This window comes from Delphinapterus leucas, chromosome 12, assembly GCF_059928025.1.
Source record: "Delphinapterus leucas isolate spDelLeu-1000000601 "Yukka" chromosome 12, BTC_Dleu_Yukka2, whole genome shotgun sequence".
Lineage (NCBI taxonomy): Eukaryota > Metazoa > Chordata > Mammalia > Artiodactyla > Monodontidae > Delphinapterus > Delphinapterus leucas.
The window spans coordinates 67,871,257-67,897,638 of NC_143140.1; the positions used below are offsets into that span (position 1 = coordinate 67,871,257).

General features: G+C 41.2%; 1 protein-coding gene across 1 annotated transcript in view; it reads right to left on the reverse strand.

Moving 5' to 3' along the window:
* SGK1 (serum/glucocorticoid regulated kinase 1) overlaps positions 1-25,756 on the reverse strand; it is a 111,830-nt gene extending 86,074 nt beyond the window's left edge. Inside the window, exon 1 of the mRNA XM_089922016.1 lies at positions 25,333-25,756. Coding sequence (XP_089778142.1) covers positions 25,333-25,401 — 69 coding nt within the window. The 5' untranslated portion in view covers positions 25,402-25,756. The remainder of the gene's footprint in view (positions 1-25,332) is intronic.
* Between the last annotated feature and the right edge of the window lie 626 nt (positions 25,757-26,382).

A 26,382-nucleotide genomic window follows, 5' to 3' on the forward strand; every position in this document is an offset into this window, starting at 1 on the left:
TGAGCAGGTGACTGTCCTAGGTACTCACGTAGATGTTGGTGACAGGGCCTGGGCCTGCCAGAGGCTCCAGCCAAGCCGTCTGACTCCACCCCACTGCCCGGGGCTCAAGCTTCACCCCCAATCCTGCCCCCCTTCCCCTATACAGCGCATGCATGGGGTCCCCCTTAGGAGAGCGGACACTGAAAGAGGGCTTGTGGCCTTTTGTAAAGGAAGCCCCAGGTGGGCTCTGGGGAGTGGCCTAGAGGGGTGTGGCTTACCTGGGGCAGTGCTCTGGTGGGTGTGGGACTGGACTCCATACACTTTGTTGGGGGCTGGGAGGAAGGACAATGACACAAGGCCAGTGGCAGAGGCATTAGGTAAATGGGACCCACCTAGGGGCAGGGCAGATGCCAGGGCTTCCTCTCACCTCATAGGCTACGCCCCAGTTTTCTCAACTTCCTCAAGGCCAGAGGTTCTCAAATTTAAGCCTGCATCAGAATCATATGGAGGGCTAATTAAAACACAGTTCTCTGGACCCCATCTCCAGAGTTTCTGATTCAGTAGATCGAGGATGAGGATTTGCATTTCTATCAAGTTCCCAGGAGAAGCTGATGCTACTGTTCTGGGGATCCCACTTTGAAAACCACAGCTCCAGGATTTCCAAGGTCCCTGCTTTTGCCCTCCTCCTTCAAATCAAGGAGGAGTTTTTGCAGCCCAGGTTTCTTTCCTCACCATGAAAATACATCTTATCTCTTTGCCACAAGGCCAAGTTGTCAGCATTTTCTAAATGTTTACTAATCTGATTAGCTCATTTGAATGTGTCCTAACCCTCAGGAGCCTTTGGGTGCAAATGAGGTCAGTTTAAAGGTAATGGCCAAATTATGTGTCTTAGTCTCCCCTCAGAGTGTCCTCAGAAGTAAATCCAGGTGTGTGTGTGTGTTCTTTAACCTCTTCTGGGCCTCCAGTTGTGCTTGTGTTATCTTGGCTCTGCACAGACACCTTTGTTGGTGACTGCCTCGCATTCCTTGATGCTTCAGCCCCTGTGTGTCGATGTGATGCTGGCATGAGCGTTCAAGGACAGGGGCAGGTGTTTATGGGGTGGAAAATGCCCCTCTGCCCAGTTCTGTCTCATTCGACCATCACCAGAGGCCCAAGTGGCATAATTTGGGCTCAGAGTTTCAAAGCCACTGGAGAGCACAGCCCTTCAGCATCTAGTCTTGACATCCCTTCCCCACCACTACTCAAACCCATCCCTTGATGTGGGCAGGGAAACAGATACTATACAAGTTTTTCAAACTTCACCTTCTCCATTCTCAAGGGCCTGTACGCCACAACTACTCTCCTGTCCCTGTAAGGTGCCTTCTTCCAAAAACTAAAAGCACACATGCATGTCATTTAGTATAAAGAGATACTGGGCACCCAATTCTATAGATCAATCCTGATTTCCAATTTAGGGTTCATCTGAGACATTGTGCTATATTATCAATGCAACTTCATTCCTTTATATGTTTGAACATTTTTGAAGGCCATAAGACTGTCACACTGACTATCAAATACACTAAAATCCAAATGATTGACTGAGAGGTTGTTTTTGTTTGTTTTCATTGAATTTCTGCTGCCATGTCTTATCAATGACTATTTAAAATATAATGATTTATGAGTGATATAATATCTGAGGTTACAGAACCTGAGTTTGATGTTTCTTCCCCATTCTAGATTTGTAAATGTTCAGCATTCAGTAAAATAAGAACTCTATTACAGTAAAAATGATGTCAAATTTCTACCAAGGATTCCATCAATAATGTCCCAAGCCACTAAAAACAGCTTTCTCTTATTGAAGGACTATTGTATCCCAGGCACTGTGCAATTGTCACCTCTTATGCATAATATCCCACAAGGCCAACATCATCACTAATTTATAGATTAAAAATACTGAGGCTCAGAGAAGTCACTTGACTTGCCTAAAGTCACACAGCAAGTAAGATACAGAATCCAGGTCTGACTTTTTTCAGAGTCTTATCTACTACTTCCTGCTGCTTCTCCACAGAATGTGCTGGACCACAACAACAAATATACAAACACATTTTTATCCTAGCACTTGTCATATACAGTATGCTTGGCATAATTAAACTATTTCCAGCAAAAGTTCTTTGAGCTTACCCAGGCTTATTGAGAAATAAGCAGAAACAATATTCACATAAATACATATAACACATGGTATATTAGAGAGCATTTATTAGCTCTGGGTGTCAGCCACACCCTCTGCTCCTTCTGAGGAAAACCCAATAATGGGACTTTGTCATACTGGCCACAATTGATTGAACCAAAACTAGTCTAAAATGAAACATTTTATCCAGGCATAAAACATAATATCCTTGCAATCGGTTTTTCCAATTGGCTGAGAGGTGTTCCGAAATATTTTATGATGAAAAATGTGTTTGGTTCATCCTCAAATCTCCCTTAACAAAGAGGAGAATGTGTATGCAGGGCTGCCACGGGGGAGCCTCCATGAACCTAAACCTGAAAATTGCTCTAAACCTGAAACTGACCAAAACAAAAGAATCCATAAAATTACAGATGTGGTACTGGGAAGTCCTACCTTTTTTCTTATACCAGAAATACTTGGTATCTTAATAATTTTTTCTTTCTGTTATGTTTTCTATGCTCTTAATAATTTTCCTTGGTCTATGTCTCATCATTAAAAAAGACCAAGTCAACCTTAGAAAATCATAGGCAGGAAACCACATTTTATTCCATCACTCCTAAACCATCATTCACAATACTCAGTGTCAGTATAGCTATAGCAACAGATGTTAAAATACGCATAGTAACTACAAAAGCTCTTTTAATGTCAGTTTAATTTAAACCTTAACCACAGGTTTTTTCCACAGATACAGCGAGAAACCACAAGGATCCTCTTGTCTTAATGCTCCTTCCACACATTGCAATAAAATTTCTTGTTTTGGAAACAGAAACCTTCTGAATCAGCTGTCATGGCCCACTCTGTTTGCCGCGGTCACACCACATGTGTTCTGTACATTAACCTTCTCACGGCCAAGGGGCAAACCTGTCTCCTTCCCCACCCATTATTCTCACTGTGGAGTTGTGGCTACACATCTCAAATGGAAAGTAGGTAGTGTACTAAAATTGCAAAGTACTTTTAAAAAATACTTTAGAGAATGGCAATGAATTTAAAACAATATTTACTGTGGACAAGCTAGTGTGTTGCTTAGTTAGGGAGATAAACAGATACATAATTGAATAAACACTCACTATTCAGGAAACCTATAGTCCGGAAGAGTGTTGCTCACTAGAAATATAATGTGAACCACAAAAGTAATTTAAAATGTTCCAGGGACTCCCCTGGTGGCGCAGTGGTTAAGAATCCGCCTGCCAATGCAGTGGACACGGGTTCGATCCCTGGTCCAGGAAGATCGCACATGCCACAGAGCAACTAAGCCCGTATGCCACAACTACTGAGTCCGCAGGCCGCAACTACTGAAGTCCACGCGCCTAGAGCCCATGCTCTGCAACAAGAGAAGCCACCGCAATGAGAAGCCCGTGCACCACAACAAAGAGTAGCTCCCGCTCACTGCAACTAGAGAAAGCCTGCGCGCAGCAATGAAGACCCAAGGCAGCCAAAAAAAAAAAAAAACAAAAAACACATGTTCCGGGACTTCCCTGGTGGTCCAGTGGTTGAGAATCCTTCTTCTAATGCAGGCGACGCAGGTTCGATCCCTGGTCAGTGAACTAAGATCCCACATGCCACGGGGCAACTAAGCCCGCATGCTGTAGCTACTGAGCCCACGTGCCACAACTAGAGGCCCCTTGTGCCACAACTACTGAGCCCATGTGCTCTGGAGCCTGCACGCCACAACTAGAGAGAAGCCCGTGTGCCACAAGAAAAGATCCCGTGTGCCACAATTAAGACCAGATGCAGCCAAATGAATTAATTAAAAAAATAAAAATTAAAATGTTCCTCTAGCTACATTAAATAAAGCAAAAAGAAAGAGGAAATTCATTTTAATCATATAATTATTTAACCCAATGTATCCAAATATTATCATTTCAAAATATAGTCAACATGAAACTATCAATGAGTTTATATAGTTATAAACTATCAATGTATATATATATATATATATATTTTTTTTTTTTTTTTCTTAAAAGCCTTTAACCTCTGGTATGTAGGTTAACTTACAACACAACTCAGTTCAGACTAGGCACGTTTCAGGGGTTCGATAACAGCATGTAGCTGGCAGCTACCATATCAGGCTTTATAGGTCTAGTACTTGGAAGAGATAAGGACATAAATGACTACAATACAAGCTCATTTGTTTTAGGGAGAGGAGGAACTTTTCCATGGAGGAGATGGCTTTTGAAATTGGTGTTCTAGATAATGCTTGTGAGTTGGAGAGATGAAGAGTGTAGTTCACACTTTAGAAATTGTAGAAGCACCAACTTAGGGGAGGAAAATTGCAGGGAATTACAGCTCAGTTCAATCAATGGAGTTTCTCCTTGTGCTCAGAATAATGACACAACTCCTTAAGGAGGTCTATGAGGTTCTATTGAGTTTTTTTACTTTACACTCCAAACTTATCCCCTACTTTCAGGCTCTCTGCTCCAGCTGCACAGGCTATATGCCTCTTCTCATAAATTCCCTACTTCTTCCCACCTAGGTCTTTACATAAGCAGTGCCCTGCCTGGAACCTATCTGGCTCCTCATTGCTTCTAGCACCTAGCAGAGTGCTCAGATAGTCATCAGTTAAGACATTTGAATGAACAAATGAACAATTGCAGGGAACATGAAGGAGGAGAAGAGGAAGAAGGAGAAGAAGGGGAAGAAAAGAAAGAAGAAGAAGGGAAGGGGAGGGGGAGGAGGAAGAGAAAGAGGAAGTGGAAGAAGGAGAAGAAAAAGAAGAAGGGGCAGGAGGGAAAAAGGGAAAGGTGGGGAGAGGCAGGAGGAGGAGGGGAGGAGGATAAGAAGAAGGGAAAGTGGGAAAGGTCTGATGGTGACATGTTGCCAAGGACCTTGAGCTTAAGGGTTCGTAACGATTTCTGGAGAAGCCAGGTCCACACCTGTCCCTTGCATGTTAAATATTTATCTGCAGCTTAGCTATATGTGCGGGACAGTTTGGGATGGAGACCTAGGCAACGGAGAGCCCTGTTAGGAGCCTTTGGAAGGAGTCCAGATGAGAATTCATCGGGTCCTATGCTGTAGGAGAGTGGTGGGTGTGTGTATTAGTTACAAATCACACCAAGAGAGCAAATCATTTCTCACAAATCGCATTTTTAGAGGTGAAAAGAGCTTCTGTCATTTTATAGATGAGGAAAGCAAGACTCAGATAAGTTAAATTACTTTCCTTTAATGAAATCTTGGAGTTCATTACTCTGCACGAATGAACTTCATTCTGAAGATAAAGTCCAGGAGTAGATTATCTGTTATAGGAGAAGGGATCATTTTACAAATATTAAATTAAACAGATTATAGATAGAGGAGAAAAGCGTGAAAAGGATTCAAAATACATCTGAATTATGAAAGAAATTATTTTTAAAAGTTTTGGACACTAGGGACTTCCCTGATGGCACAGTGGTTAAGGATCCGCCTGCCAACGCAGAGGACACGGGTTGGAGCCATAGTCTGGGAAGATCCCACATGCCACAGAGCAAATAAGCCCATGTGCCACGACTACCGGGTCTGCGCTCTAGAGCCTGTGAGCCACAACTACTGAGCCCATGTGCCACAACTATCGAAGGCCGCGCGCCTAGAACCCGTGCTCTGCAACAACAGAAGCCACTGCAATGAGAAGTCTGCGCACCACAACGAAGAGTAGCCCCCGCTCGCCGCAGCTAGAGAAAGCCCGCGCGCAGCAACAAAAACCCAATGCAGCCAAAAATAAATAAATACATAAATAAATTTATTTTTAAAAAGTACTAAAAAAAAAGGTTTGGACACTAGAGATTACTGACCTTAAAACCCTGAAGCTGATAACATGTTCAATCAAGGGCTCTGATTTAGCAATTACTTAAATATTTCCATTTTCTAAGGATGTTAGAAGTGCTACTAATACATCTTCACAGTGATCAAAATGTCAGAGGGTTCCCATTTGAAAGAATTAAAAAAGACCTAAAGAGGGAAATTGATGGCAGCACCATGGTCATGGAAGCTTGTTCTCTAAGTCACATGTCATCTCATAATTAGATAACTTGCTTGTTTCTAGGCCGTGTTCTCAGCTAAACTCCATTTTTTTTTTCTCTGTCTCAGAAGACAGTGAAAAGAGGGAAAGAATACTTTTAATATTTAACGAAATAAGCTTTGACAATCTATACTTTAGGGGCTAGACAATATAAGATAACCCATAATTTGCCGGTTTCCAATAAGCTGTAAAAGTATCACTATTTCATTGAGAAAGATTCGTAAATTTAAAAAATCTTAAACAGTTACAACTAACTAAGAAAATATTACAAAGGAGTAATAGACTGAATATTTCACAAGGCTTTGCTGGTCGAGGTGTCCCTAAATGGCAGAACCTTTAGGTTAAAGGCAAACAAGAGTATTAGAAGGTCTGTGTTTATTTATTTGTCAAATTACCTTAAAAAAAAAAATCAGCTAGGCTGTATGATTGATATTGCAAAGCCCAAAGAGTCTTGATTAGATAGAAGTTTCACTTTATAGCTGGTTGTTTTGATATTTTGTAAATCAAACTTTAATATCAAACCTCTAAACCTCAAAATTTGATAATATTTACTTAAATAAAAGCCTGTATTTTAATAAAAAAAGAACAGAAGTCAGACCGCTTACAGAAAGGTTACAATTAGACTTGGACTCCCCATTGATTATCTTTGTGAGTAAGAAAAGTATATAGTATAAAACCAAACTCACGGAAACATAGATATTACGGTGATTTATGAGGACATGAGAGACGTAAATCAGATATAATTATCTGATTTTCAAAAACAAATCATATTCACCTCCTCAAATGGTCTCATAGTTCTTTGATGGCGCACAGCAGAGAAGTGCTTATGTCAAACTGAAAAGTGGAGGGGGAAAGATAAATGGTAGGTCCAAATAACAATTTTTTTTTTTTACACCTTTATTGGAGTGTAATTGCTTTACAATGGTGTGTTAGTTTCTGCTTTATAACAAAGTGAATCAGTTATACATATACATATGTTCCCATATCTCTTCCCTCTTGGGTCTCCCTCCCTCCCACCCTCCCTATCCCACCCCTCTAGGCGGTCACAAAGCACCGAGCTGATCTCCCGGTGCTATGCTTGAGATGCCAGTATTCTTCCTGAGGATTTCACTCACTGACTGTATGCTTTTCCCAGAAGGTGCTAGGGGAATGAAAGGCATCCAGTTCTTGGGAATTAAGCATCACACATTACAAAAGCTCTGCTTTTATATCCACTGGCGATCATATGGGAGATTTCGGTCTTTCTGAATCTTCTTCCAAACAGGTGGTCTTTGGGCCTGTAACTCATGTCTCGAGCAAAACAAGCAAGAAATCCTGTGGCCGTGAGGCCTATCCCAGCCTCTTACCTCTCAGCCCTTCCTATTCCCCTCTTCCCATCTTTACTTTTCTCCAGCACATTTCCCATCTAGCATAGTGTGTTTTACTTTTGAAAAATTGTAACATAACATAACATAAAATTTACCATCTTAACCGTTTCTAAGTGTGCAGCTCAGTTCATTCACATTGTTGTGGTATCGGCACCATCCATCTCCAGACCAGTCTTCCTAAACTGAAATGCTGTACCCGTTAAATAGTAACTCTTCATCCCCCTCTGCCCCTGGCAACCACCATTCTACTCTCCATCTCTATGAATTTGACTACTCTAGGTACCTTACACCAGAGGAATCACACAGTATTGTTCTTTTGTGACTGGAGTGTTTTACTTCCTAAATTTTGCTTATTGACTAGCTCACTTCATGAGCATGTAAGCATCTAGTTCAGGAATTTCTTTCTGTATTATTCTCTGCTTCATTTCCACTGCCTAGAAACTCCCTGGGACTTAGGAGATTCAGGATAAATGTTTGTATGAATGGATGGCTCAGGATGGCATGCCGCTAAAATGGGGCAAGAATCAGTTGAACAGAGGACCACTGAGCACTTCTACGTTTGGCGCATGGTGGATATAACAGGGATAAAGCCACTGGTCTGGCCTCAAAGAGTTCCTGTGTGTGTTAGAGTCAATTGGTTGAAAGATAATCGTACCATAGTGAAATCAGCCCATAACTGAGCAAAGTTCATTGCTAACGAAGCAGACAGGAAGTTCTCCCAATCTTGGAGCATCAGGGAAAGGACTTTAAAGGGCTACCTTTAAATCCCGACCTCAGGAATGAGTGAGTGTTGGCCAGGTCAAGAGTGTGGAGTTCAAGGTCAAAAGAACATTCTAAGGAAGGGGAATGACGACAACAGGGGATCTTGCCTTTTTTGAGGCTTTCACCCTTCTGACAGTCTGGTGAAACCTAGAGGTCCCTTCCTAGAATAAGTTTGTTTTTTTTTTAATAAATTTATTTGTTATATTTATTTATTTTTGGCCGCGTTGGGTCTTCGTTGCTGTGCAGGCTTTCTCTAGTTGCCACGAGCGGGGGCCACTCTTCGTTGCGGTGTACAGGCTTCTTATTGCAGTGGCTTCTCTTGTTGCAGAGCATGGGCTCTAGGCGCATGGGCTTCAGTAGTTGCAGCACGCGGGCTCAGTAGTTGTGGCTCGTGGGCTCTAGAGCACAGGCTCAGTAGTTGTGGCGCAAGGGCTTAGCTGCTCCAAGGCATGTGGGATCTTCCCGGACCAGGGTTCGAACCCTTGTCCCCTGCATTGGCAGGCGGATTCTTAACCCTGCGCCACCAGGGAAGTCTCTAGAATAAGTTTTTAATGAATAAAATAAAATACGTAGGATTACAAAGGCAATCAATTGTATTAAACTATAGTTAGCAAAATTTTAAAAACTATTTCAGTACTATATAAATACTCAGTACTATATGTGATTCTTGATATATTAGGTAACAAGGTTTAGATGAGAACTGGTAACTACTGTAAACTTCTCAGTAATGATAATCATACACGATATATTTAGTATCTTCAAAAATTGTCATGTGATATGAAAATATCTGTGATTTCTATTAGTGATAAAATTACAGATCCTGGGACTTCCCTGGTGGCGCAGTGGTTGGGAGTCCGCCTGCCGATGTAGGGGACACGGGTTCGTGCCCCGGTCCGGGAGGATCCCACGTGCCGCGGAGCGGCTGCGCCCGTGAGCCATGGCCGCTGAGCCTGCGCGTCTGGAGCCTGTTGCTCTGCAACGGAAGAGGCCACAACAGTGAGAGGCCCGCGTACCGCAAAAAAAAAAAAAAAAAAATTACAGATCCTGGTAATAATACTGTCATTTGTTTGTTTCATTCGTAACTGGAGGAAATACTAAAGTTCTGTTAGAATTTGGTGAAAATAAACTTGTAAGTCTTTCCATCCAAGTTTCTGGATTCCATCCATAGACATCTCTCTCCCTGCAAGGGGTCTGTAAACCCCAGCTGACGAGCCCCGGGATTGATGGCAGGATGGTGTAGGTGGAAAAAATTAAGTTACTCAACTTGCTTGGAGACCGGAATTCAGTGGATAAAGAAGGGGAAGGAGAAAGGGAAAGACATGAGGGGTGAGAGAATTAAGCAAGGGCCCAATTTAGTAAGTTTTATATGCAACAAAAAGGAATTAGGAATTTATTTTGAGAGCTATGATGAACCATTGAAATGTTTTAAGCACAGATATATCAAGCTCTAACTTGTGTTCTAGAAAATTCTTCTAGACTGAAGTTTGGAGGGCTCCGTGGGGCAAGACTGACAGCAGGAGGCCACTTTGGCAGTGGTGGCACTTCAGGGAAGGATGGAGGTGGCCTGAGCTAGGGAAACGGCAGTGTGGACTCTCAGTAAGTAAGGGAAGTGGGAGCAGAAAGCTATTTAGAAGATAGTATTGACAAAAGTGGATTCCCTCCTACTCCTAGACCAAAGAATCTGACAATGCTAGCATGAAAATAAAGAACTCTGTTTCCATTTTCTGAAGTTCCTGCAGTAATAGATGATGAGTATAAGATGTCTGGTGAGATACCACAACAGTTGCTAGAGAAGTGATGTGATGTAATGGAAAGAGACTCTCAAATGTAACCAACTCATGTGGGCCTTTCTATCTGTGTGACCATGGGGAAGTTACATAACCTCTCTGATGCCCAGTATCCTTGTTGGTAAAAAAAAGGCTAAGGACTCCTGCATTTCTGAGTTGTGAGACACAGGGAGAAAGAAATCATTGAACATCTTCTAAATTAAGTGCTATGAAAATGCTACTTGTGTTCATATATTATAATCAATCAGAAAAGGGTAATTATTATGTCAGTATTTACTAAGAGTTGAAGAGCCATTTGAAGAAAGCAACCCGTACAATTTCTAGCAGCTGGTTAAGTGTCATGGATCAAATGGAACTACAGCTGACTCTGGAAAAAATGTGTAGAATTTAGCAAAGAGTAGGCTAAGGGTGAGGGGCGAGCAAAAGAAGGACTTTCCAGGTGGAAGAAGGGTAAGAATGACAAGATGGAGGCCCAGTTCCTGAGATAATAAAGGTGAAGAGTTATGCCAGGGATTGTAGGGTATAAGGTATAAAGGATGCTGAATGTGTCCAGAATATGGAGGACTTTGAAAACTATCCAAAGTGGTCAGTTGACACTACAGTAAAACTCATAAAAAATATGGCCCCTAACATTATTTTACACTTCTGTTTCATAAACCACTTAACAAAGATTTCCAATACGGAAAAAAGATTTCCAATTTGGAAATACTCAGTGTTTGGATATGTCTGTTTATTCTAGTTTCAGAGGAAGACTCAGGCCAGTTCCTTCCAACAGGGTTTTGGAGCCTCTGGTAGCTTTTCTAATCCCTATGACTTTCTTTTGCCCCGAGGTAGGTGGGGATGAATAATGTAATTTAAGCTAAAGCCGATCAGCACCCGCTACTCTCAAGAGGGTCCAAATACCTCAGTTCTTCACAAAATAAAATGCTTCTTTAATTCAAAAAACTAAAGTAAATCAAGAAAAGGAGAAAACTAAACCACAACAGGAGATATCTGAGAGGGTAAAAGAGTTTATTGCCACAAAGAAGGAGCCCAGCTTTTAATGTCAAGTTTGCCACTTCTCTGTAAGTCTCTGGGGAAGTTCTGTTCTCTTTCACTGCCTTTTTTCCTCAAGAAAACCACACTAATATAGTCTGACTAAAGTGCTGTGATTTCTTCAGGGGACAGTCAAGGAGGTGAAAGGCGGGGAAGAATAGATTTAGAGACGAGAGTAAAGACTTTATTAAAGAATTCATAAGATAGGGTGGTGGGTGTGGCTTGCACCAAGGCCCTGGAGATAAAGAGGGGGATTAAAAACAAAATCTGTTCTAGAGGTACACTCAGTAGGATGTGCTAATGAATTTATTGCATTGATGTTGGAAGAAAAGAAAGAGGAATAATGTTTAGGTTTCTGGCTCTAATGAATTAGTCGATGGCAATTTCAGTTCCTGAGCTGGGGAAAATTGGGGAAGGGGTAAAATTAGATAGGAAGGAAAATCAAGAGTTTAATTTTTGGACATGATTAATTCATGGTGTCTGTGAGACTTTTGAATGGGAATATTAAGAAGGCAAGTGGGAATAGGAATCGGACATTTAGAGAACTGATCTTTTTTTTTAAATTTATTTATTTTTGGCTGTGTTGGGTCTTCGTTGCTATGCGTGAGATTTCTCTAGTTGTGGCGAGCGGGGGCTACTCTTCTTTTGTGGTGCATGGGCTTCTCATTGTGGTGGCTTCTCTTGCTGCGGAGCACGGGCTCTAGGCACGCAGGCTTCAGTAGTTGTGGTGCACAGGCTTAGTTGCTCCACAGCATGTGGTACCTTCCCGGACCAGGGCTTGAACCCATGTCCCCTGCACTGGCAGGATGATTCTTAACCACTGTGCCACCAGGGAAGTCCCGAGAACTGATAAATTTAAGAAAGACATATGGATTGTATTTAAAGTACAGGAATGAATAAATCTGTGTGCTGCAAGAGGAGGAAGGGGAGAGGAGGGAGGGTGTATGGGAAAGTGAGAAAGATAAAGAACCAGAGGGGGAGAGAAAAGAGAAAGAGATGGTGAGACAGGGAGACAGGCGAGTTAGCCAACCACTCAGACTGAGCCACTCCCACTCCTAGGATGGAGAGGAGGAGCCTGAAAGGAGACTAAGAAATAGCCCAGAGGTAGGAGAAGAGCCTGGCCAGTGCTGTGCCACAGGGCTTTTCATGGGAGAGTGGTCCACCTGGAGGCATGCCGAGAAAGGGAAAGTTGAGATGATGCATAAATGTCCACACGACAAGAGAAATACCAAAAAGCTTGATCTTAGGGTTCAAACAGAGGGATGAAAATCCATTGCAATATAAGCTTTTGAGCCTTTAACAAGAAATATTTTCATGAAAGGGGGCCAAAAAAGAATTTTAAAGGGCATCTGACTGTTCATGAGATACGAGGCGTTCTGATTTAGAATTTCAAGCTCATACAAATTCTTGGTTGGCAATGCAAGACAGATTAGAAAGGAAAACCTGGCATTAAATTCAAATCGAATGTCATTAATAACTGATTACACGTTGGACCTGCGGGTTTGGGTATCTTCTTTCCTCAGTGCTTTGTGCACATATAGCTAAGGAAACAGAGTAATGTGGTGTCATTTGATTTAATGAGATCTTGGGTAAATGAAATATCATTTTGGTAATGAAGCTGGAGCTCTGCAGTTGCTCTAGGGAGAAGTATCTATAGAAGATAAATTAATTATGTTCACTAATTCCTAAGCCTCTGGAAGCATCTAAATAACTCAATAAAAGTGTGAGTTTACTGACCATGCAGATGTCTTTTGAGAAATGACCTTTAAGCAATAAAATCCAAAAGCAAAGAGGTTTGAGAGCAGCATGTCTACAAGTAGACCCATGAGTAAAATCACAACTTACACCATAACGAAAAATGTAGAAAAGTAGGCTAGAAAGGTAGGTCATAATTTTGAGGTCTGTCTTGATAATATCTAACATGCTTTGAGGTCTAAGTATATACCAGGTACTGGGGCTAAATGCTTTATACATGTTATGTCATTTAATCCTCCCAACAGTTCTAAGAGCTAAGTGTTGTCATTAAACCCATTTTACGGATAAGTCAATAGGCTTAGAAATTTCCATAACTTGTCCAATGTTACAAAGCTGGTAAGAATGCAGGTACGAATCCTACTGGCTTTGTCTGATCCCTATTAGGAGTCCTTAATAGCTTTATCTTATAAGGGTTTGGGTGTTTCTTCTACTTTTTAGTGTAACTGAAAATGTTTTGATTTTAAAAGTTTAGAGATAAAATCAGTAAAATTGGACACAATTTGGAAAATTATGCCATGTCACAGTGGCACAAATAGGAACATTCAGCGGTTAGTAAAAGTAAATTGCCACTCTTCCCATTGAGAGGTGGAGTTTATGTCTCTACCTCTCCAATCTGAGCTGGCCCAGTGACTTTTTTAATGAATCAAATGCAGTGGAAATGACACTGTAGGACTTCCAAGGTTGGGCCTTAGGAGGCTGGCAGATTCCACTTCTCTCTTGGAGCCCATCCTCTTAGAAGCCAGTGGCCCTCTAAGAAGTCTGACTGTCTTAAGCCCCTGATGCTGTGAGGAAGGCTAAGTTACATGGAAAGAGAAAGGCCAACAGAGGAGCAATGAGGCACTAGAAACGAGAGTGAAGCTTTCTTGGGCTTTCCAGCCCAACCTAGCCACCAGCTGAATGCAGCCAAGGAATGACCCAGCCAGCATCATGGAGCAGAGCCATCCTAATAAGTCAACATGAATTCCTAATCACAGAATCATAAGCAAAAGAAAAAGTGGGGGTTGTTTTGATCACTAATTTTGGGGTACTTTTTTGGGGGTATTTTGTTATGCAACAATAAACAACATAAATTTAGTACGGTTTGATATGATTTGGAAAAATATACTCTACTTTGGGGGGACAGAGAGTAAACATTCCTATAGCTTTACTTTGCGTCCCAGTGGCTTACATAGGATAGCCGAGCTAATAAACCTACAGTTTAAACGTTAGCTCTGTTGTCCGGTGGTTAATTTCAGTAAGTCTGAGGCAAGCAGCATTTTCAAGAAGAAAAGCTAGCAGAGAAACACTTTATAGTTTAGAAATACATTTCTCCTGTGCGTGCTGTGTATCACCATAGTGATGTATTTGTGTAATCTTTAGCCACTTTTAATATTTGGAACTCGTCCCTGATAAGTCCTTTTCGCTTTTTTATTTATATTATATACCATCTACCTTACTTTTAAGACCATCTGAGGCGGATTACAATGAGATACATATAACAAGAGAGTTACAGTACAAACACAGGCTCAAAACCACATTCAGCAACTGAGAAGTCATTTCTAAAGATTGGTCTAATTTGTTCCACTGAAATTTACCTTTAAATTTAGCTTTGAGTTTCCTGGCAACTGAGGCAAACCTGTGGGATTATATCATGCTAAGTGTGATTTCTTTCAGAGAAGAAAAATCTTTAGCCTACTGCTAAATTATAAGGACAATTTATTATGTGGATCTCTTCACAGGGAACAGTAAATGATAGAAAAGAAAACAGCTTCCAAAGAGATGTCATTTAGGATACAAATGTTTCTCAGACATGGAGTCTTCATATATGCCTCCGTTTAAAATAAAGCAGAATAAAATGTAAGGGACTTTTCATTTCAATGTGGGTTTTAAGATTAACTCCTCTCTCCTCTCCCCCATAATCAGAATTTCATAATATCCTATCTTTTTATTTGTTTCAATAGGATGTATTGATAACCCTCCAGGTGCCAAGCCATGAGGGTATAACTGGAAGCAAAAGAGAGAGAAGGTCTCTGCCCTCATAGAGGTCATAGTCCAGGAGGATATTAATTAATGTAAAGGACATTAATTAGCTACACCAATACGGGATTAAAGATTTACAGGTGTCATGAAAAAAAGTACAAGGTGCTATAAAGAGTATATACATAACAGGGAGATGTGATCCAAGTTCTTGGGGATGGGGTAAGATGGGGAGACTAAAGGAAAATATAATTTCTTTTTCTTTTAATTTTTTTTTTTTTTTGCGGTATGCAGGCTTCTCCCGGACCGGGACACGAACCTGTGTCCCCTGCATCGGCAGGCGGACTCTCAACCACTGCGCCACCAGGGAAGCCCTTCTGTTTTTTTACTTGAAGTATAGTTGGTTTACAATGTTGTGTTAGCTTTAGATGTACAGTAAAGTGATTCAGTTTATACACACACACACACACACACACACACACACATATTATTTTTCAGATTCTTTTCCCTTATAGATTATTACAAGATATTGAGTATTGTTCCCTGTGCTATATAGTAGGTCCTTGTTAAAGGAAAATATAATTTCTTATATCTGCATTCCTACCATAATGCCTAACACGTATAGGTGCTCGATTCATGTTGGCTGTTGATGATGATACTATTAAAAAAAAAAAAAAAGGAGGCTTTTCCACACATTCTGAACCTATTGTTTGAAAGATAATGACTTTAGGGAAAAAAGGCATTGTTAGAAATTTTCCGATTTTTGGAAAAGAATAAAATACTAATACAAGAGATAACCGTCAAGGTACCAGATAAAAAAATTCCATCTAATTGAGATTAGGTCTGAAGGGTTACTCTCAAATGCCTGATTTAATGTGTTCATTTTGGCCTGGAAGACTAATTATTAGCAATGGCCTCACCATCTTATTAGGCAAGGTGAGAAGGTGTGGGCCCTTTTACGTAGAAGCTGACTAATAGACAAATAAATTAGATATGACTGCTTTGCCAAAGCTGATAAGCAAGGCCCTGTATACAGTAAGTGCCAGGTCCTGGTTCTTACTATGTAACATTTAATCTTTGAGGTTAAGTGGTTGGAAGAGGAAGCAATTATATTGATGTTCTTTGGAGAAATTCATTTACAGAGCTTTTTTACTTTAGTTGTAAGCTTTTTTTTTTTTTGCCTTTTAAATTTTTTAATGAACTTCATTTTTTAGTATAGTTTTAGATTTACAGAAAAACTGAGGCAATGGTATGGAGAGTTCCCATATACATATACCCAATTTCCCCATTATTAACATCTTACATTAGTATCGTACATTCATTACAATTAATGAACCAATATTGATACATCATCAGTTGTAAGTTTTTGATGCTGTATTAGACATCTTATCAGCCATATAGCTCCTCAAGCTTTATTACATAACATTTAGCAGCACTTTTTTCCCAGTTACTATTCCCACTTCTAACACATCACAACTGTTTTTTTTGTTTTGTTTTGTTTTTGACTGCATTGGGTCTTTGCAGTGCGCAGGCTTCTCTTGCTGCAGAGCACAGGCTCTAGGTGCACGGGCTTTAGTAGTTGCAGCACGTGGGCTCAGTAGTTGTGGCACATAGGCTTAGTTGCTCCGTGACATGTGGGATCTTCCCGGACCAGGGATTGAACCCATGTGCCCTGCATTGGCAAGCGGATTCTTAACCACTGCACCACCAGGGAAGTCCTTACCATTTTTTTTTTTTTTTTTTTTTTTTTTTGCGGTACACGGGCCTCTCACTGTTGTGGCCTCTCCCGTTGCGGAGCACAGGCTCTGGACTCACAGGCTCAGCGGCCATGGCTCACGGGCCTAGCCGCTCCGCGGCACGTGGGATCTTCCCGGACCGGGGCACGAATCCGTGTCCCCTGCATCGGCAGGCGGACTCTCAACCACTGCGCCACCAGGGAAGGCCCTCACCATCTTTTTAAAAACATATTCTTGTGTGCCAAACCTCTCTGTCTCACCTGATACTCTCCAGTGTTATAGATTTTCTGCAATATTTTGCTTCCTAGAATTTGCAAATAATTTTAACAAAGTAAAAATTTATACCTTAGAGCCCATCCTATTGGGATGTTCCTCCATTTCAGATATAACTGAAGTTTCAATGATAAGGAAAAACTTCTGTTATGGGTTGAACTGTGTCCCCCTCAAATTATTATATTGAAGTCCTAACCATAGAGCCTCAGAATGTGAACTTATTTGGAGATAAAGTCTTAACAGAAGTAACCAAGTTAAAATAAGGTGGTCCCTAGTTCAACTTACTAGTGTCCTTATAAGAAAGGAACATTTGGACAGATACATGTGGAGGGAAGACATATAGAGAAGATGGCCATCTACAAGCCCAGAAGAGAGGCCTGGATAAGAGCCCTCAAGAGGAACCAACTCTGCTGACCCCTTCTTCTGAAGCTTCAAGCTTCCAGAACAGCGAGGCAATACATTTCTACTGTTTAAGCCACTCAGTACACGGAACTTTGTTACAGCAGCCTTAAGAAACTAATGCAAACTCTATTTCCCCATGAAAATCAAAGACAGTTTCTGGAAGCTTTTTTTACTTCTCACCAAGAGATGAATTAGAAATTTTATAATCTACCTCCATGAATTAAGTGCCGTGGATGTCTTTGATATCTCTTAACTCCTTAAGCTTTGTAATCCCATTAAACATACTCTTCAGTAAACTACTAATATATTCATTCAGCTTTTCTGGTTAATCACAGTAAAATTGATGGACAAGATATGGGTATTCATATATCAAGCCCTCCAACTTGTTACAAGGATATTAAAAAAAATTATTTACATCTAGCATCATAAAAATGCCAAACTAGTCATCAAAATAGAACACAGTTTAGAGTTCAGTGCTCAAATCTAGTTTCTACCAAGCCTGACCAAACAAAAACAGCATTTCACTACCTGCGTTAAAGTATTTTAATTCATTAAGGCCTTGGGTTCTAGTTCTTCACTTTTATGTGTTGCTATGGCACTATTGAAAGCAGTGGAAAACACACCAAGGTTTTCTTAAATTCTTAATCTCTCTCTTTATCAATACGCTGTCTGTTTAACTGAGTTTTATTATTACAATTACACTTTCTCCCCAAGCCCTTTTAATTGTTTTTATCAATCCATTAAACATATATCATCGATATATGTTATATATACATAACATATATTGTTGATATGCTACATATATAACATTTTTATTGTTACATATATTTTATTGTTATATATTGTTCATTTTTAATGTCTTTACTTTTACTCTACCTCTCCACTGTCTTGCTCCTTAGCTTTCCTTGAATCTTTTTAACTACTCTAGAAGCTATATACTCACAGTTTTCTTTCTTACACTTTTTTTTCTACAATATAACCCAAATTATCACAGATCTAGAAAGATTCAGGGTTCAAAGGAAATTCAGTCAATTTTCAGAAAGAGCATTCTATAGAAAAGATGATGTTTGTGACGAAAAACATTGAAAATACATATTTTTACTTATCAATTAACTTTGATTTTTTTTCCTTCTTGGTATATTTTAATGTTGATCCTACAAAGATTTGAGTCTTAAAGTGTTTTAATTATCTTGGGGCCCTTTTCACCTTGCTATTTTTAGAAACTAAAATCTTGGAGCTGTCAGGATCTTCCATACTGGCCGATTTCACTCTAACAGCCTCGGAGATGGCAAGATATTCCTGAAGCGTTGGGTTAGAAGAACATGGGTTCTCTGTTCTCCATGGAAGATGAATCTAGGGGTATTTCATGTCAGGTTTTTCTCTCTTTGGCCTTGATGTGCGCTTATCCTCCAGAGACAGGAGAGAAAGAGAGGGAGAGGGGTGGAGGGAGAAAAAAAAAGAGAAAAGAAGAAGAAAAAGAAAAGGAGGAAGAAGAGGAAGAGAGAAGAGTAAAAGAAAAGAACCTTAGGACCAGTCATTCCCCAAACAAATGGCATTTTGGGTGAATGCCCTGACCTAGGAGGAAAAAAGAGATCAAGGTGACCCCAAAGTTATAAAAATAGCTCAGCGGACTCTTCCCAGAAAAATGTCACAGCAGGCTCTGGAAGGCAATTAGAGTAATATTTTGGCATCTTGAACCACCAAGGGGAAGAGTCTCCTACCGTCCTAGTTACAGCCCTGATTTTCATTTCCCTTTGTTGTAAATACTTATGAAATCATTTTAGAATGCTGCGAAGAAATAGGTGTGAGAGAAAACAAACTCTAATAGTAATCCTTTCTGCAAACGCCAGAGCCGCGGCAGAAGGAAGCTGAGGCAGCACCCAGCTCGCTTGGCTGTCTGCTCTCCCCATTGTCCTCCTCCTGCCTCCTTCTCCTTTTCCTCCCACACAGAAGCTTTTAAAATTTGCCAGCTCACTGTGCAGGCTGCCAGAGGAACCTGGCCAATTGCTGGGTCCGCCTGCCCTTAGACCAAGGACCTGGGGAGGTGGTTACAACTGCCCTTCTTTCTTTTTTAAAAAAAATAATTAATTTATTTTTTATTTTTAGTTGCATTGGGTCTTCGTTGCTGCGCGCAGGCTTTCTCTAGTTGCGGCGAGCGGAGTCTACTTTTCGTTGTGGTGCACGAGCTTCAGTAGTTGTGGCACACGGGCTCAGTAGTTGTGGATCACGGGCTTAGTTGCTCCGCGGCATGTGGGACCTTCCCAGACGAGGGCTTGAACCCGTGTCCCCTGCATTGGCAGGCGGGTTCTTAACCACTGCGCCACCAGGGAAGTCTTTCATGGGCTTTCTTGAGAGCTGCTGGAGTGACAAATACCTGATACTCCTTACCTGCGTCCTATGGTACTGAAGAGTAATCCCCCAGCACAGCCAAACCTAGCCAGTCCCTGCTCCAGTCCAAACCCTCTAAGACTCACTGGTCAAAGCAGAAAAGCCCTCTTGAGTTCAAACTTTTCTTCACACTCAGTAGCTCCTAAGATCACATTGAAAAATGAGGAAAAACAATAACTGGGAAAATACTTTAAGTATTCTAGATGGGAGAATACATAATGCATAATGTATAGTGCTGAAGTCAGTGATTTACATTCATATAAAATCAAAAGAGATTAGTGAATCATGACTACGTCTGTCTTGTTTGTCCTGACAGGAAAAGCATTACAGAAAAGGAGTTATGCTGTGGTCATTGCTCATTAAATGATCTGAACTCAAGTTTCCCTGCCAGCTGCTAAGGGTAGTGACAACATGTCTTTGAATCAGATTTAAGTTATTTTTCAAAGTCTTCATTTATATATAATTCATATTCAAACACAGAGAGAACTAAAATACATTAGATCCCTAAGCCGTTCAACTATCTCAAGACAGAAGAAAGTGGAGGAGGAGGACAAGGCAACAAATTAGGGACCAGTTAATGTAAGGATTCATTTATTCATTTTATTCATACATTCATTTAACAAATATGGTTTGACTGGTAGGGGATATAGTGAACAAGGTAATGGGTTCTCTGTCCTTAAGGACCTTTCTGCTCTGTGGGAGATCCAGTGCACTGTGGCTGGGGCTCTGTGCTGTGCTGTCGAGTGCACACAGGAGGGACTCAAAGGGCTCAGATTTTAGCTACTTCTGAAGACAGCACAGTAGAAGCCGTTGGAATCTCCACCATGGTTCCAGGAAGTATGATCAAATATATCTTGGAGAAATCTGACGCAGACTTCTGATTCCTACGGCCCTGAGGAGTCGTGTGGGAAATGTAATTCTCCACAGCTATGACCACCACCACCCCCGCCCCTCCCCGCCCGCCAAGTAATCCTCTCTGGATCATCTTCACAGACGTTCCAGTGGGAAGAGCTAACCCTGAAGCGGTGTTAGCCTCATAGCCATTCACTCCAGTGGGGCAAATGGAAATACTGGTGGTGCTAAAGCTGACTGCCTGAGTTTGTATTCTGGCTACACCTCTTCCTAGCACCATGACCTTGGACCAGTTACTTAACTTCTCTGACTCAGTTTCCTTGGCTGTGAAATGGGCATAATGGAGTGACTGTGCTGATTACATGAGTAAAGTGCTGCACTAGTAAGGCCTGACCCTTAGTAAACACTCAGTAAACTCTAGCCTCCTGAGAAGACATAAAGGGCTTCACATAAGAAAAGGACCTGTTATTGCAATTCAGTTGCTTTAAGCAGACATAATAGAACAATAAAGGGAAATAAGAGGTGAAGGGATGCAGTGTATGGAACAGTGGTGGAGAATAACCACTTCAGGGATATTAATTTCATCTCTCAGCTCTGCTAGAGAAAACATCATAACCAGGCTGAAACCCTTTGCTTTGTTCCCCATCATTTTTAGAGAAGAGAGGAAGCTAGGGCCATCAGACCTCTTCATGTCTCTTCTGACCACGCTGGATTGTTTGACGTCACAGACAGGATGTACAGCAGTGAAGGATACAGACTCTGCAGCCAGATGTTTTGACCCAAACCCTAACTCTGCCATGAACTACCTGTATGATGTAAGACTACTTCCTCCTCCTCGGCCCACCTCACCTTCTTCATCTGTGATATTGGGATAACAATAATATCTCCCTTAGACTTTTCATGTTTGAGAAATTAAATATGTAGTATATGAAAGCCCCTTAGAACAGTGGTCAGTGATATTAGTGCTGTATAAGTGATAGTTATTATAAAATGTGTCATTAGTAAAGAACAATGCAAGGGATTGCTCAAAAGCATAAAAGTATCACTTACTGAGTCAAGAGAAGTTTGACAAGAACTGTGTCCTGTCAAGTTTGGTGGTCACGAGGCAGCTAGCTCTAGGAAGACAAGAGCTGGATTTTGTCCCTACTCTCTTTGCTAAAATAAATATGAATGAATAAGGCATAAAGCACAGAACTACTTTGAGAGCATAATAAAGAGGAAAGCACACTTGATTTGGAAGTGAAAACCCTACCTGTGAGGGGTGGTTAGCCTCATTTTAATTTGAGTGAGTGATTCACCTGCCAAGCACTCAGTTTCTACATTTTTAAAATAGGGAGGTCAATGAAAGAATTTCTAGGGTGCATTCCAAATTCAAAATTCCGTACGGGTTAGTTACCCTTTGAAATGTTACAAAAGATATATAGAAATCTTTTTACATACCTAGTATATTTCCAAAATGGATTATCAAATTGAAGATAACGTCATTTGTTGGTGTTTTCTGAGTCATTAATGCAAGAATCTGAACCATGAACAAATCTTTAAATCCATGAAAATGGATTATCTTTAGCATACATGTTAACTTTTAAAGCTCTTGGATTGTAACAATAAAGCTGATAAGGACATTTTTTCATTCATCTTAAACAAATTTTTCAGAAATTCTAAGAATACAACATAATCCATTGGCATCTAATGTTAACTTATCATTAACACGTAGAGAATGAAAGCAGAACTCTTACTGAGGTTAGCTTAGCAATTCTCAACTAAAGCTGATTTAGTTGAGCTTTTAAGACATGAGCGTGGAAAACATCAATCCAAAGGATTTGGGGAAACTAGCACCGGGAATGTCTTTCTTCAGATTGTGTTCCTTGAAGCTGGGTTCCCCAGAGCTGCCTCGGTCATGACTGAGGGTTGGAAAGGAGCTTCGAGAGACATCAACTGAGGATTGGCTGCCTTCATAGGTTTTATAAATTGTGTAATGGCATTAAGATTTCATTTGGGGAAAGAAAAGATTCTGTTATGAAAAAAAAAAAGGTGGGAGCATAATTTTGTTTGTTTGTTTTTAAATATTTATTTATTTACTTTGGTTGTGCCATAGCTTATTTGTGGCACGAAGGACCTTCATTGCCACCTGCGAGATCTTTGTTGAGGCATGTGGGATCTATTTTTTTTTTTAGTTGCAGCATGTGGGATCTAGTTCCCTGACCAGATATTGAACTCAGGGGGCCGCCTACAACGGTAGGGCAGAGTCTTAACCACTGGAGCACCAGGGAGGGAAGTCCCTAGGAGCATGATTTGAATTAGAAAGTCTGGATTAAGAATATGGGTTTTGGGTCAAAGAAAGTTTGAATTTTGGCTCTGCTACTTTTTAGCTAAGTGATCTTGGGCTGGTTGTTTAATCTCTTTTAAGCCATCCTTTGCACAATTAATAAGCTTTCTTACTTCATAGGGTGGCTATGAGGATTTAAAGAGCTAACACATATAAAGCACTTGACCCATAACTTCGAGAACAAAGTAAGCACTCAATAAATGGTGCTACACTTGCTATCCTAAATGAATGATAGGGTGGATCGTTCTGCCTTCCCTTTTTGCTACCTTCTTACACTCTTTTTGAAATGTCTCAGAGGCATAGAAAACACTATTTAAGCTTTCTGCCGTCAGAATTTGGGTCCAAACCTCCATGTTTTTAGTAAGCCCTAAAAAACCTATGGCTTTTTTTCCAAGAGCTATTCATAGTTTAACGTGGGCACAAAGGTTCACTTTGTAAGACTGTCTAAGTAGGGTAAAAATAAAATGTGCAGAAATGTGTGGAACTTCAACAATAAAATATAAGAAAAATGGATTATTCTTAGCTGAAAACAAAGGCATTCTAATATATAAATGTATATGCAGATGCATAGAAAAGATCTGGAGAGGATAGACACCAACACAGTAACAACAGTTACCTCTGGAGAAGGGAGGAGGAGGGATTTACCTGGATATTATCTTAGTGTTTTACACATTTATTTACATATGAGCTGTGTAAATAAAGATCCCAAACAAACAAGCAAACAAATGAAAAGCAAAACCTAAAGCAAAGTCATCGTACAAACTGAAAAGAACTTTCAGAAAAGAGAACGTATGATCAAGAATCAAGGACTTTATTCTTAGGGCCATCCATGACTTGACACAAAGTCATATTCTGCTTAGTTCCATCCTTGAAGAGTACGGACAGCAGGAGGGGGCATTTCTGATCCTATCTCCAGCAAGTGATAGACCCAGGTTCAAAGGCAAATGAAGCTGCCAGCCGGATATCTTGGTGTAAAGTTCTTTCTCTCTGCAAGTGCTCAGATTAGACATCAGTACCCTGGTTAGTTCTTTGTCAAATCCAAGGTCTACAGAGGCACCAACTGAAGGCTATTGGTAAATCATGCTCTTAAGCAAAAAAGAAACTAGACAGTAAATTAATATTGTTATTAGTACATTTCGATAGCAAAGAAAATAAGAGAAAACCTACAAAAATCAACTTGAGTCTCCTCTAGTGGGAGACCTTGCCTGCTGCTGGGGCTCCAGGAGCAGCGGCCAGGGCAGCGTGGGTTTTGCTTTGGTTTTAATGCATACGTTTTGGTCCATGGACTTTAGGGAAGATTTTGCCTTACTGATGAGAATTCAGTCAGAGGCGTGTGGGAACCTGTGTTAGCCCTCTGGCCTGGCCTGACACGCTGTTCCCAGCCCTGCCTTCCCAGCTTGCCCACTTGGTGTAGGAGGTAGTCCAGCCCAGTGTATAATTGACTGTGTGCTGCTGCTGGTTTAAGTGAAGGGCTAATGTTTCAGGAGCAGCACAGAAAAGACCTGAAGGAAGGGACAGAATGAATGAAGAGAGCCATTTTGATGGAATTGCCCCAGGGTATTAAATAAGCTGGGCAGCTGGGGACTGGAGGAAGCTTCTGTTGCTAAAGAAACTCTCCATTAGAGTGTCAGTCATCAGTTGCTCAGCAATCATTCATTTCTTACCTCCCACTTGTGTATAAATTTGCAGATTTACGCAGGCCACCAGTGGGACCATTACAATTAACTGAGTTTATTGTGAAACACACAAAAAAGAACCCCCCCTCTATTTTATTTTATTATTTGTTTTGCTCACTTACAAGCAATGTAATGTTAACTCTGAATCGAACAAGGAATTCAAGAAATAAAAGTATACAGCAGCATAACCCCATATTATCACTTGAATTCACACTGCCCACAAAAAGAAAGGCAGTTGTACCAAGTAAAATTGAGGCATCCTTGAAATAGAGGATTTAAAATGCTGGATTCTATCATTTCTGTAAAAGGTCATTCTAGTCCTTTGCTATTTTTACCATAGATAGAGACTCAGCAAGTTATTGGCTGGACGGATTTGGAAAGCTAGAAGCTGCTGCTTCTGAGGCAGGAAGATGGTAATGCAGCACTTGACACTGAGTGAATGAAAGGTGTGGGAAAAGTTGAAGCCTTCAAAGATAACAGAGAGCAAGAGTGCGCTACTGAATTAGCCCCTGACTAAATTGCTAGCCGTAACTCTACCCAGGCCAATTCTCTTTGAAACTGCTTGTAATCTTGTGGCTTTGATTGAGAAATTCCCATTCCCAGCTCTAAACCTTCCTTAAGACATCTCAGCCCAACCCCCTTCTCCCAAAGCAACTCTTCGGGGCCCCCACCCACAAATTTGTATCAAGGCAGGTATATTTCCTAGCTGGTCCACTTCTACCGGACACGCGGCTTCCATTCAGGGCTCTGCAACTGAACCTTAGGCTTACCTCAGGCAAGCAATCAAAGGCATTTCAGACAAGAGCAGAAAACAAAAGAAACAGACAAAACCTGTCCTTACCCGCTTCTTAAAAAATTGGAAGGCTGAGCATTTCTTGACTGGGAATCCATTCATGTCTTTGTTTACCATTTTCCACAGTGGGGAGTTCACAGTTATAGATCCAGGGTGGCACCTGCCTGGTCAATGCATCTGGTTCCCGGTGTGCCTCCTGGAGATAGTTAACGAAGACCGAGCGTGATGGAGAATCGAGCAGGGCTCAGGTTTTCACTCACACATTCTGCACCACTGGCTACTGCAGCAACCTCTCCGCACTCTCAGTTGTCACCGGCAGTGGCTCTTCTCTTTCCATCATTGCTCCGAAACGCAGGCATCACCGCTACAGGACCCCGGGATGCAGCGGATTCCGGGGAGAGGCTCCTGCTGCCGCGGAGCCGGAGAAGGGCACCCGCTGCGCGGCCCCAGCTACCTGGCCGCTCTGCGGCGGGTGCACTGGGCGAGTCGCTCCGCTCCAGGTGATGAGCTTCTGGAGGCTGCTGGAGAGGAGAGCTCGTTTTGATTGTGCAAGTTCCAGTGGGAGCTGTAGTTAAGTAGCTGAGAGAAGGAGTAAGAAAGACCAGAAGCCAGAGGGAGGGAGGGAGATCCGCGCCACAAAAGCAGAGGGAGAGAGAAAGCAGTGCTGGAAGGCGCAGCAATTCACGAATATCTGAGCAGCGGATGGAGAGAAGGCACCAGCGCAGGAAGCACTGAAAAGCAGTTGACTCCCCTTGGGAGGGTTACTTTAACAGCTTTTTTCTTTTCTTTTTGTTGTTAGGACCATTTAAATCAAACTTTCATATAAAATGCAGAACGTTTTTATTTTATGCTCATTGAAATTCTGTTGATATGTATTCCTGGGAAAAAAAGGCTCTCAGTGGAAACGTAATCAAATTTATTCCTGATCTGTCCAAATGTGGAGAAAAATGAAATAAAGTGCAAGTGTACATATAACAATGGATGATCTCTCATTATGTAGGACCTTTCTAGTGTCCTCTTCCTACTTGTCATAATACAGTGGGCAACCGTGAACGTAATTGTGTGTGTGTGTGTGTGTTTTCCACTAAAGGAGTCTGC